General features: G+C 40.8%; 1 protein-coding gene across 11 annotated transcripts in view; it reads right to left on the bottom strand.

Moving 5' to 3' along the window:
• CARF (calcium responsive transcription factor) overlaps positions 1-12,304 on the bottom strand; it is an 87,250-nt gene that overhangs the window by 45,275 nt on the left and 29,671 nt on the right. For 8 of the 11 annotated variants that reach the window (XR_013402119.1, XR_013402121.1, XR_013402122.1 and 5 more), the window contains one exon: positions 1,236-1,356. Coding sequence is in view for 5 of the 11 variants with exons in the window: in XM_077957381.1 (XP_077813507.1) it covers positions 1,236-1,313 (78 nt within the window). In the remaining 6 variants the exon portion in view is untranslated. Of the gene's footprint in view, positions 1-1,235; positions 1,357-10,671; positions 10,877-12,304 lie in introns of all 11 variants that reach the window. The other 3 variants (XR_013402120.1, XM_015110690.3, XM_015110688.3) reach the window with 1 other exon arrangement.

Genomic DNA, 12,304 nt, shown 5'->3' with positions numbered 1-12,304 from the left:
TTTTTGTAAGAGTTGTCAATTCATACAAGTTGCTATACACAGAAAGCATTTCTTAAGTAAAATTGTTGATTATTATATTTATTATCTTAATTTTATCAAAATTATCCACAGGAATGGAACCTGAAATAACGTAATATAATTCAACCTTTAGATTTTTCTCTGTATATAAAATTTTTATGAATATATCTAAGTATTAAGTTCTGTATTGTTAAATATTTCATAAAATATGTGTATAATTAAATATTAAAATTCTTTTTTGGCCGGGCGCGGTGGCTCAAGCCTGTAATCCCAGCACTTTGGGAGGCCGAGATGGGCGGATCACGAGGTCAGGAGATCGAGACCATCCTGGCTAATATGGTGAAACCCCGTCTCTACTAAAAATACAAAAAACTAGCCGGGCGAGGTGGTGGGCGCCTGTAGTCCCAGCTACTCGGGAGGCTGAGGCAGGAGAATGGCGTAAACCCGGGAGGCGGAGCTTGCAGTGAGCTGAGATCCGGCCACTGCACTCCAGCCTGGGCGACAGAGCGAGACTCCGTCTCAAAAAAAAAAAAAAAAAAATTCTTTTTTTTTTTTTGAGACAGACTCTCGCTCTGTCGCCCAGGCTGCAGTGCAATGGCGCTATCTTGGCTCACTGCAAGTTCCTCCTCCCGGGTTCATGCCATTCTCCTGCCTCAGCCTCCAGAGTAGGTGACTGCCACAACGCCTGGCTAATTTTCTGTTCACCATGTTAGCCAGGATGGTCTCGATCTCCTTACCTTGTGATCCACCCGCCTCAGCTTCCCAAAGAGATGGGATTACAGGCATGAGCCACCACGCCCGGCCTAAATTCTTTTCGCTTTTTTTTTTTTTTTGAAATGGAGTTTCACTCTTGTGGACTATAATGGTGGGATCTTGGCTCACAGCAACCTCTGCCTTCTGGGTTTAAGTGATTCTCCAGCCTCAGCCTCCCAAGTAGCTGGGATTACAGGCGCTCACCACCATGCCCGGCTGATTTTTGTATTTTTAGTACAGACAGGGTTTCACCACGTTGGCCAGGCTGGTCTTGAACTCCTGACCTCAGGTGATACGCCCGCCTCGGCCTCCCAAAATGCTGGGATTACAGGCATGAGCCACCGCACCCAGCCCAAAATTCTTGAATACACTAAATATAATAGCTATCCCTTGAGCATAAAGAGCTGTTAAATGGCTCACTGTTTTACCCTAGGATGGAAAAAAGTTCCCAGCTGAATCCATACCTCAAATACTTGAGCATCGGTTTTTGACTCTTCACCATCATTATGGTTGACTCTTAATGAATCATTAGATTGTTCCATGCTGACACCATATTCAATTCCATTTTCTTCTATTATTTAATAGCTGAAAGAGTTTAAATAGCTGATCAACTAAAGCAGTTAGTATGTTTTATCTTAAAAAAATCTCTCATATTCACTACTGTGGTACCCCATATAATTTAGGTAAAATCATTTCCATTCTATAGATTAAAAAACTAACATTTTTTAAAATGACTTGCCAAGGCACCAGAATACATTCAATGCAGGGCAAAAAATTAGTGTTATATAGTTCCCTCATCCTATCTTTTTTTTTTTTTTTTTTTTTTTTTTTTTTGAGACGGAGTCTCGCTCTGCCGCCCAGGCTGGAGTGCAGTGGCCAGATCTCAGCTCACTGCAAGCTCCGCCTCCCGGGTTCAGGCCATTCTCCTGACTCAACCTCCCGAGTAGCTGGGGCTACAGGCGCCCGCCGCCTCGCCCGGCTAGTGTTTTTTTGTATTTTTTAGTAGAGACAGGGTTTCACCGTTTTAGCCAGGATGGTCTCGATCTCCTGACCTCGTGATCCGCCCGTCTCGGCCTCCCAAAGTGCTGGGATTACAGGCTTGAGCCACCGTGCCCGGCCCCCTCATCCTATCTTTAACTATACTTCTGTACTGGCTTTTTAAGATTTATTTTATGTGACAAGGTACTGGTATACCCCTTCAAATACTTCTAAAATTCTCATATTACCAGAAATTTAATGCAAATAAAGTTTTTCAACTTTATGAGTTGGGTATGCCCTATTATAGCATTATACAATTTTGAAACAGATATCCTGGTGTAGACAGATATTATATATATATATATATACAATTTTTACCATTAATAGACAAGTATACCACTTAACATTAGTTTGACAAGCTTTGAAAAGGAAGAGATATTTAAAAAAAGAAAATGAAGAAATATATATACCAATAACTCTGAGCCACTTAGGTCTAGTACAGTAGTTCTCAATTGGGGCAATTTCTGTAAAGCTACAAAATCGGTCCAGTTTTAATATATGGCTATAAAGTATCTTTTACTTGCTTCTCCTTTGAGATTTTAAATGATCACTTATAATCTAATCAAGTAAAAAATCAATTACAAAAATTCCAAAAAGCCTGTAGTTACCTTAGGCTATGGAAGTAAAAGCAATCTGAATTTATAACTTTCTGGATTATTTTTGAATTTTATATATTATACCTATATTACTTGAGAATAAAATTATTTAGAAGGGGTTTCAAAATAAAAAGAGCCTCCCATTAGCGGCAATATGGCAAAAAGATACTGTTAAAAAAAACTGTCTTGCTACAAAACAAAAAACAGAAAGTTGACCAAAAATAAAATATTTATTTTGTGTCCAGGCTCTGCTACAAGAAGTGCCAACAATCAAAGGCCATTCCTCACTCCAATGACCACCCTCCTCTCCCTGCAACCCCAAAAAAGCAAAACCAAAGAGGTGAGCATAAACAAAGAGGAAACTTTCCCCAAGGGTAGTTCTAATACATTAGTTTTGTGGCTAAGACACTGAAGTTGGGACAAGAAGCTGGTAGGGGAAGAAAACTTAAAACTCCCAAGATAAGGATAACAACCTGAAAGGTTCGGGGTGAAGAGTGTAACCTGGCTTCTGGTAAGAAAAAAATGCAGCTACTATTTGGAGAAAAAGAAGCCCAGTTAAGACTCCAGTTTTCTTTCATATTAAGATCAATCAAATATAAGCTAACAATCAAAGAATACCAAAAAAAAAAACCCAGGAAATTAGCCACCATGCGAATGAGTCACCAGATTCAGACAGTCCCTAAAGACTTCCCATATTGGAAACATCTAAGATTGAACATAATGTAATTATTTAATATCTAAAAAAATGAATCACAGAGATAAGCAAATAATAAAAACTATCAAAAGTTTAATTTTTTAAAAAAAACAGGCTGGGCACAGTGGCTCATGCCTGTAATCTCCGCACTCTGGGAGGTCCAGGTGAGTGGATCACTTGTGGTCAGGAGTTTGAGACCAGCCTGGCCAACATGGGGAAACCCTGTCTCTACTAAAAATATAATAATTAGTTGAGCGTGGTGGTGCATGCCTATAATCCTCACTACTTGGGAGGCTGAGGCAGAATTGCTTAAACCCACGAGGTGGAGGTTGCAGTAAGCCGAGATGGCGCCACTGCACTCCAGCCTCGGTGACAGAGCAAGACTTTGTCTCAAAAAAAAAAAAACCCTGCTGAAATTAGAAAGTCAATGGGGCCAGAAACAGTGGTTCATGTCTATAATCCCAGCACTTTGGGAGACCAACCCAAGAGGATTGCTTGAGGCCAGGAATTCGAGACCAGCCTGGGCAACATAATGAGAGCCTGTCTCTACAAAAAATTTAAAAATCAGCCATGTATGGTGGTGTGGGTCTGCAGTCCCAGCTACTCGGGAGGCTGAGGTGGGAGGATCTCTTGAGTCCAGGAGTCTGAGGCTGCAGTGAGCCATAATCATGCCACTGCACTCCAGCCTGGGTGACACAGTGACACCCTGTCTCAAAAAAAAAAAAAAAAAAGGCAATGGGTAAGTTAAATAGATTAGATGCAGAAGAAAGAATTATTAAATTGGAAGACAGAGTTTAAAATTACCTAGACTGCATCAAAGCAAAAACAGAAGATAAAAAATATGACAGAGACTTAAAAATAAGGAAAATAGAAAGTACAGTATGCATATAAGTGAAGTCTCAAAAGAATAGAAAAGAGAAAATGAAGGAGAGATAATATAGATGCTCTCAGACTTATCCCGATAAACACACTGTGAGTTGAAAATACCTTAAGTGGAAACTATCCTAAGTTGAAAGTACATTTTTGACTTACAGCATTTTCGATTTACAGTGGGTTTATCCAGATGTAATGCCATCGCCATCATAGGTTAAGGGGTGTACTAAATATGTATCATTTTCACACCATCATAAAGTTGAAAATCATAAGTTGAATTAATGTAAGTCAGGGACCATCTGTATTTGAAGAGATAATGGCTGGCAATTTTTCAAACTAAAGACATGAATCCACAGATAAAGGAAGTCTTACTTTTAAGTATTCCAAGAGAAATAAAAAGAAACCCATACTCAATGTAGTGAACATGCAATATGCTAAAGAGGAACAGAAAAATGCATCTGGAGAGACAAAACAGACCATAAAAACATCCCTGAGCCTAGGTAAAAAAAAAAAAAAAAAAAAAAAAAAATTAAAGACAGAGAGATAAGACAGAATCCCTACAGAGTATTGAAATTAGACATATAGTGGCCTTCTTATAGCAACATGGTAGCAGAAGTCACAGGAATAATATTTAAGGTTTTAAGAAAGTAGATTGGCCGGATGTGGTGGCTCACACCTGTAATCCTAGCATTTTGGGAGGCCAAGGAGGGCGGATCGCTTGAGCCCACAAGTTTGAGACCAGCCTGGGCAACATGGCGAAACCCCATCTCAAAAAAGGAAAAAAAGAAAAGTAACTATCAATAAACAATTGTATATGAGCCAAACTATTTTTTTCTTTTTTTTTTTTTTTTTTTTTTTTTGAGACGGAGTCTCGCTCTGTCACCCAGGCTGGAGTGCAGTGGCCGGATCTCAGCTCACTGCAAGCTCCGCCTCCCGGGTTCACGCCATTCTCCGGCCTCAGCCTCCCGAGTAGCTGGGACTACAGGCGCCCGCCACCTCGCCCGGCTAGTTTTTTGTATTTCTTAATAGAGACGGGGTTTCACCGTGTTAGCCAGGATGGTCTCGATCTCCTGACCTCGTGATCCACCCGTCTCGGCCTCCCAAAGTGCTGGGATTACAGGCTTGAGCCACCGCGCCCGGCCCAAACTATTTTTTTCTACTGTCTAACCTTCAGAATAACCAAAAAAAAAAACAACCAAAAAAACAACAAAAAAAACCACACCACTCCACAAAACCCTACTTTTTTCAGAAAAGAGAGTGAAAAGAAGATACTTTAAGATTTAAAAAAACTGAAAGTTGGCTGGGCACAGTGGCTCACACTGTAATCCCAACACTTTTGGAGGCCGAGGCAGGCAGATCACTTAAGGCCAGGAGTTCAAGACCATCCTGACCAACATGGCAAAACCCTGCTTCTAATAAAAATACAAAAAAAAAAAAAAAAAAAGAATTAGCTGGGTGTGATGGCGCATACCTGTAACCACAGCTACTCGAGTGACTAAGGTACGAAAATTGCTTAAATCCAGGTAGTGGAGGTTGCAGTGAGCCAAGATAATGCCATGGCACTCTAGCCTGGGCAACAGGGCAAGACTCTGTCTCAAAAAGAATCATAATAATAAATAAAAAACAAAAAACGGAGAGTTTACAATCAATGTCTCATATATGAAAGAAATTTCTAAACAACACACTTCATATTTGATAGCACAACAGGGTAACTACAGTCAATAATTTAATTATATTTAAAAATAACTAAAATAGTATAATTGGATTGTTTGTAACACAAAGGATAAATGCTTGAGGGGATGGATAAATGCTTGAGGGGATGGATATCCCATTTTACATGATATGATTATTATACATTGCATGTCAGCATCAAAACATTTCATGTACCCCATAAATATCTACAACTACTACAATTAAAACAATTTTTTTTTTACAGTTGTTGGCTGGGTGCAATGGCTCACACCTATAATCCCCGCACTTTGGGAGGCTCCCCGCACTTTGGGAGGCCGAGGAGGGTGGATCACCTGAGGTCAGGAGTTCGAGACCAGCCTAGCCAACAGGGTGAAACCCCATCTCTACTAAAAATACAGAAACTAGCCAGGCGTGGTGGCGCACGCCTATAATTCCAGTGACTTGGGAGGCTGGGTCAAGAGAATCACTTGAACCCAGGAGACACAGGTTGTAATGAGCTGAGATTACACCACTGCACTCCAGCCTGGGCAATAAGAGTAAGACTCTGTCTCAAAAAAAAAATTAAAAAAATAATAATAATAAAAAAAGAACAGTTAGGTCATGCCATATAAGCAGATTATAGAAGAGAAGAGAAAAAATATATACCAAATATAAAACATTTGGTACAGGAATTACCTCTGTATTTCTTACATGTTAGATAACTGAATAAAGCACATTATTTTAGCAAAAAATATATATATTTCAAAAAAACAAATATTATAACAGAAAGAAGTCCTGAGATGCTTGAAAAAATGGCAAGCAAATTAATAATTCTATAAAAATATAAATAAACATTCTCTGTATAAAATAATAATTTCAATATTGTAACTTTGTATGTGTGTTTTAAGGACAGAAATAAAACACTATAGAACCAAAAAAATGCGTGTAACTCTAGAGGGTGTGATGATTGATAATATATCAATTTATAAAATATAGCAATGATAATATGCACAATATATCAAAAACTTATGGGCTGCAACAAAAGCAGTGCTCAGAGGGAAATTTAGAGCAATCAATACAACAGAATCGAGAGTCCAGAAATACATATCTATGGTTAAATGATTTTTGACAAGGGTGCCAAAAGCATTTGATGAGGAAAGAATACTATCTCCAACAAATGGTGCCAGGACAACTGAATATCCACATGAAAACGAATGATGTTGAACTCCTACCTCATACTACATACCAAAAATGAAAAATGGATCAAAGAGCTAAATATAAGAACTAAAACCATGCAACTCTTAGAAGAAAAACATAGTGGTAAATCTGCATGCCTTTGCATTTGGTGATAGTTTCTTAGATATGGCACCAATAGGACAAGTAAAAGAGAAAACAGATAAATTGGACATCATCAAAATAAAAATTTTTGTACAAAGATCACCATGACAAGAGTTAAAAGACAGCCCACAGACGGTAGAGAGTATCTGCAAATCATATATCTGATAAGGGTCTGGAATACGTAAAGAACTCATACAATTCAACAACAAAAAGACTACAATCCAAAATAACCCAATTTACAAAATGGGCAAAGGTACAGCCCAAAGATAGATCAAGACCCTGTCTAAAAACAAACAAAATACCATTATGCTAAGTGATAGAAGCCAAGCCACACACAAAAGGTTACATACTATATGGTTCTATTTACATAAAATATCCAAAATAGGTAAATCTATAGAGAAATAAAGGAGACTGGTGGATACCAGAGGCTTGAGGGAAGGTATAATGGACTAATGGGTACAAAATTTTATTTTGAGTGATGAAGATGTTTTGAAGCTCTGCATGGCACTTTTGCAACTTTGTGAATGTACTGTCAGTAAATTGTTCATTTCAAAGGGATTAATTTTAAGTTATATGAATTTCACCTCAATTAAAAAAATAAAATAGTATCATCAAAATGGGTGTGTACATATATATGCATGTGTATATACAAGCAGGAAAATATGAATGTGGACTAGATATCTGATATTAAGGAATTTTTCTTGGGATATTCAGGCATTCCATTAAAAAAAGGGGAAAAAAAGGAATTTTGGGGCTGGATACAGTGACTCACACTTATAATCCCAACACTTTGGGAGGCTGAGATGGGAAGATTACTTGAGAACAGGAATTTGAGACCAGCATGGGAGTTCAAAACCAGCCTGAGATCCCATTTCTACAAGAAACTTAAAAAAAAAAATTAGCTGGGTATGGGGGGCACATGTCTGTAGTTATAACTATTTGGGAGGCTGAGGTGGGAGGATGGCTTGAGCCCAGGACTTTGAGGCTGCAGTAAGCTGTGACTGTACCACTGCAATTCAGCCTGTGCAACAGAGTGAGACTCTGTCTCTAAAGTAAGTATTTTTGGTATTTTTAGGTATGTGAATGGTTTGATAATATTAATACTTATAGATAAAATTATTAGAATGTCCAGGATTTGTTTAAAAAATATCAAAGTCAGGCTGAGCGTGGTGACTCACACGTGTGTAATCCCAGCACACTGTGAGGCAGAGGTGGGTGGATCACTGGAACCCAAGAGTTTGACACTAGCTTGGGCAACATAACAAGACCCTATTTCTACTAAAGATCAAAAAAATTAGCTGGACATGGTGGTGTGTGCCTGTAGTCCCAGCTTCTCAGCAAGCTGAAGCAGGAGCTCACTTGAGCCCAGGAACTGTGATTGTGCCACTGCACTCCAGCCTGGGTGACAAAGTGAGACCTTGTCTCAAGAAAGTAAATAAATACCAAAGTCAGAGAAAGGGTACAATTGATAGAGAAATAAATAAAACAAGATTGGTCATACATTGATAATTGTACGCCGGCTTCATTTACTGTTCTACTAATATATATACATAATATTTTATATAAATATTTATAAAATTTATATTTAAATATATGTACAGGAGTATGTATTTTAATATAATAATATGTATATTTATAAATAATTATATATAATTATATATTACATACATATATTACATATATATAATATATATATATTTTTTGAGACAAGGTCTCACTCTGGTCCCCAGGCTGGGGTGCAGTGGCGCAATCTCGGCTCACTGCAACCTCCACCTCCGCAGTTCAAGCGATTCTCCCACCTCAGCTTCTCAAGTAACTGGGACTACTGAAGCATACCACCATGCCCAGCTAATTTTTGTATTGTTTGGTAGAGATGGGGTTTCACCATGTTGGCCAGGCTGGTGTCAAACTCCTGACCTCAAGTGATCTGCCCACCTCGGCCTCCCAAAGTGCTGGGATTACAGACGTGAGCCACCGTGCCCAGCCTACTCCTGTATATTTTTGAAATTTCCCTTTAAAAACTTTTAGGCCAGGTGCAGTGGCTCATGCCTGTAATTCTAGCACTTTGGGAGGCCAAGGCAGGTGGACTGCTAGATCCCAGGAGTTCCAGACTAGCCCGGGCAACATGTTGAAACCTTGTCTCAACACACAAAAAATTAGCCAGGTGTGGTGGCCCTCACCTGCAGTCCCAGGTAATCAGAGGGCTGAGGTGGGAGGATCGCTTGATCCTGGGAGGTCAAGACTGCAGTCAGCTGTGATCATGGCACTACACTCCAGCCTAGGTGACAAAGCAAGACCCTGTCTCAAAAAACAATCAAATAGCAACAAGAAAAACCAACTTTAAAAAAATGGATAGAATTTAGGGCCAAACTGACAAATGTATTATCATAGTGCAAGATCTCATGATAATTATCTCAGCCAAGTTAAGGAAACAGAAAAAGCTCGAATTACTGGACATATTTAAAATTCATTCCAAACAATTAAAGAACATATGTTCCTCTCAAATTCACATGGAACAGCAAATACTAGATCTGAACCATAAAGAACATATCATGTATCAAAACTTGTGACATACAGCTAATATAAAATTTCAAGGGAAATTTACAGCCTTTAAACTAAGCTTGTCCAACCTGTGGCCTGTGGTGTGGCTAAGGATGGCTTAAAATGCAGCCCAACACAAATTTGTAAACTTTCTTACAACATTATGAGATTTTTTTTTTTTTGCAATTTTTTAAAAACTCATCAGCTAACATTAGTGTATTTTAAGTATGGCCCAAGACAATTCATCTTTTTCCAATGTAGCCCAGGGAGGTCAAAAGATTGGACACTCCTGCTTTACACCCTCATATTAGAAAAGAAAGCTGTGTCCCCTGTTTGTATAGTGGTGTGTAAATTTAAAAAAAAAAAAAAAGAAAAAAGTAAAGAATATAAGACTGTGGTCAAAGGATACAAAATTTCAATTAGGAGGAATAAGTTCATAGTGACTACAGTTAATAGCAACATATTGTAGTCAAGTTACATCAGCAAGATGGCCCACTAGAAGTCCCTAGCATTCATCTCCCTCACAAAGACAATCAAAATAATGAATAAACAACTACATTTTCACAAAAATAAATGAGGGAGAGCATTGATGAGCACAGAAACTCAGGATGGCCACATAGAGAATGAAAGGAAGCATCCGGCCTCCACCACCCAATCCCCCAACTGGGAAGAGCTAGGAACCAAGAAGAACTCCCTGCAGCAAGGAGGGAAGCAAGAGGATTCCAGTAACAAACCCTACTAATAGACCTCACCACTGAGGTTCCCTGCAGTCTTCACAGACACCAAGCCCAGCTGAGGAAGCTCTCTGGAGTCCACACTGCTGTGCTGCCCCATCAGAAGAAACCGACACTGTGTCCCAAGCACTGTAGTTTATGTAGCTACTGTGCTATGTCATCTTGGAATCAGAACTATGGCTGGAGTATGTCTTGCTCCGGGGCTGAGCAGCCACAGTTCCCCTTTATCCCTGAGACTAAGCCAAGACTGAACCACCCTAGCAGTGGCCCTACATCCCCAAGTTGAGCTGTGAACAGCTGTTATACCCCCGTACAGGGGTAGGGGGAAGCAGAGATGGAGCCACCCCACCTACCCCTCCTATCACCCCCTCAGGCCAGAGCTGAAGCAGTATCCTGCCTCCCAGGGAAACAGTACCTTAGCTGCTCAGAGCAGTCATGCCTCTCCAGTGCATAAGGTGAAGCAACTACCCACATTCCAGGAAATGATGCCTGGGCCTCCTGGAACGGTCATGCCCCCCAGGCTGAAGCTGAAGCAGCACATGGGGCCCTGGAGAACTGGTGCTGTGGCCAAGTTGAGCAGCTGCCCATCCCAGGGCTGAGCTGACATAGTATCCTGTGTCCTAGGGAAACAGAGCAGTGGTTGAGCTGAGACACTCTGCCCTACAGACCAAACTCCTCTAGTAGTCATCCTCCCTAGAGCTGGACTAGCCCCCTAGAGTCAGCTGCTAAGACACCCTTCTGCATAGGGAGTGCAGTCATTGCTATGCTGTTCCCTACACCCCCAGGGCCTAAACAACAGCTGTACTCCACCTTTCTGGGGCACTTGCTGCTGCTGCTGCTGCTGCTGCTGCTGCAACTGGCCTCACAGAGTCTGAGATACTGCCAAGTTCCACCATCCCAGGGACTATAGTTACTACTAAATGGTGCTTCATCCCCCAGGGACTTGAGTTACCACCGAGCCCTGCTGGCTCATGTTCCCGAACTGGAGCTGTACCCTGCTCCCAAACCTCCAGGGTACCCTCTACATTCTCTTTAGGGTTGAGCCAGTTCTGTGCCCTGCCTCTCAGAGGTAGAATCACAGCTACAACCTGGCTCCCTGGGCCTGAGCTGCTAGAGGGTATCTGAGAGTCACAGATCCTAGCTCTGTGGTCTATCTACATCCAACTCTGCCACAGAGTGCTAACCTGTACCCCAAAACTCAGGTGCCATAATAGGTTTGTGAAACCCTGATATGGTCTGGATCTGTGTCCCCACCCAAATCTAACATTCAATTGTAATCCCCAATGTTGGAGGTGGGGTCTGGTGGGAGGTGATTGGATCATGGTGGGGGTTTCTCATGGTTTAACGTCATCTGCCCAGAGCTCTCTTTGAGATAGTGAGATCTGGTTTAAAAGTGTGTGGCACTTCCCCACTCTTTCTCTTCCTCCTGCTCCTGCCATGTGAAATGCTGGTTCCCTCTTTGCCTTCCACCATGATTGGAAGCTTCCTGAGGCCTCCCCAGAAGAAGAAACCACAAGGCTTCCTGTACAGCCTGCAGAGAACCATGAACCAATTAAACCTCTTTTCTTTATAAATTACCCAGTCTTAAGTATTTGTTTATATCAGTGCAAGAACAGACTAATACAGACCCTGTGTCCTAGCACCAGTACCTAGAACCCAGCGCTACTGTAGCTACCTGTAGACTGTGTCAGACCTCACACCTTGGTTAAGTCTTCCCTTTGGGGAGAAAATTAGGATAGGAGTACTCCAAAAGCCTTTGACACCAAGGACATTAACAACCTATGCTGCCACTGTCACTGCCACAAACTTCTACAGACTAGGTCACTGAGCACCCAGTTATTGCTGACGTTGAATGCAGCTGAAGAAGCTGCATGGAAACTATACCACTGCACCTATCCACAAACAGACACTACACCCTTCCTGACTGGCACGATAAAACCCAACTGCAGGTGAGAGTCTTTCTCTACGAAGTTACTCTAGAAAGTTTAGAAAAGGCAATTGTTCCACCAAATACACAGATATTGACACAGAAACACAAGGAAGTATGA

The sequence above is a fragment of the Macaca mulatta genome, chromosome 12 (genome assembly GCF_049350105.2).
Source record: "Macaca mulatta isolate MMU2019108-1 chromosome 12, T2T-MMU8v2.0, whole genome shotgun sequence".
NCBI classification, from domain to species: Eukaryota; Metazoa; Chordata; class Mammalia; order Primates; family Cercopithecidae; genus Macaca; species Macaca mulatta.
The sequence above is the reverse complement of the archived record's forward strand: the minus strand, read 5'-3'. Positions and strand labels throughout refer to the sequence as shown.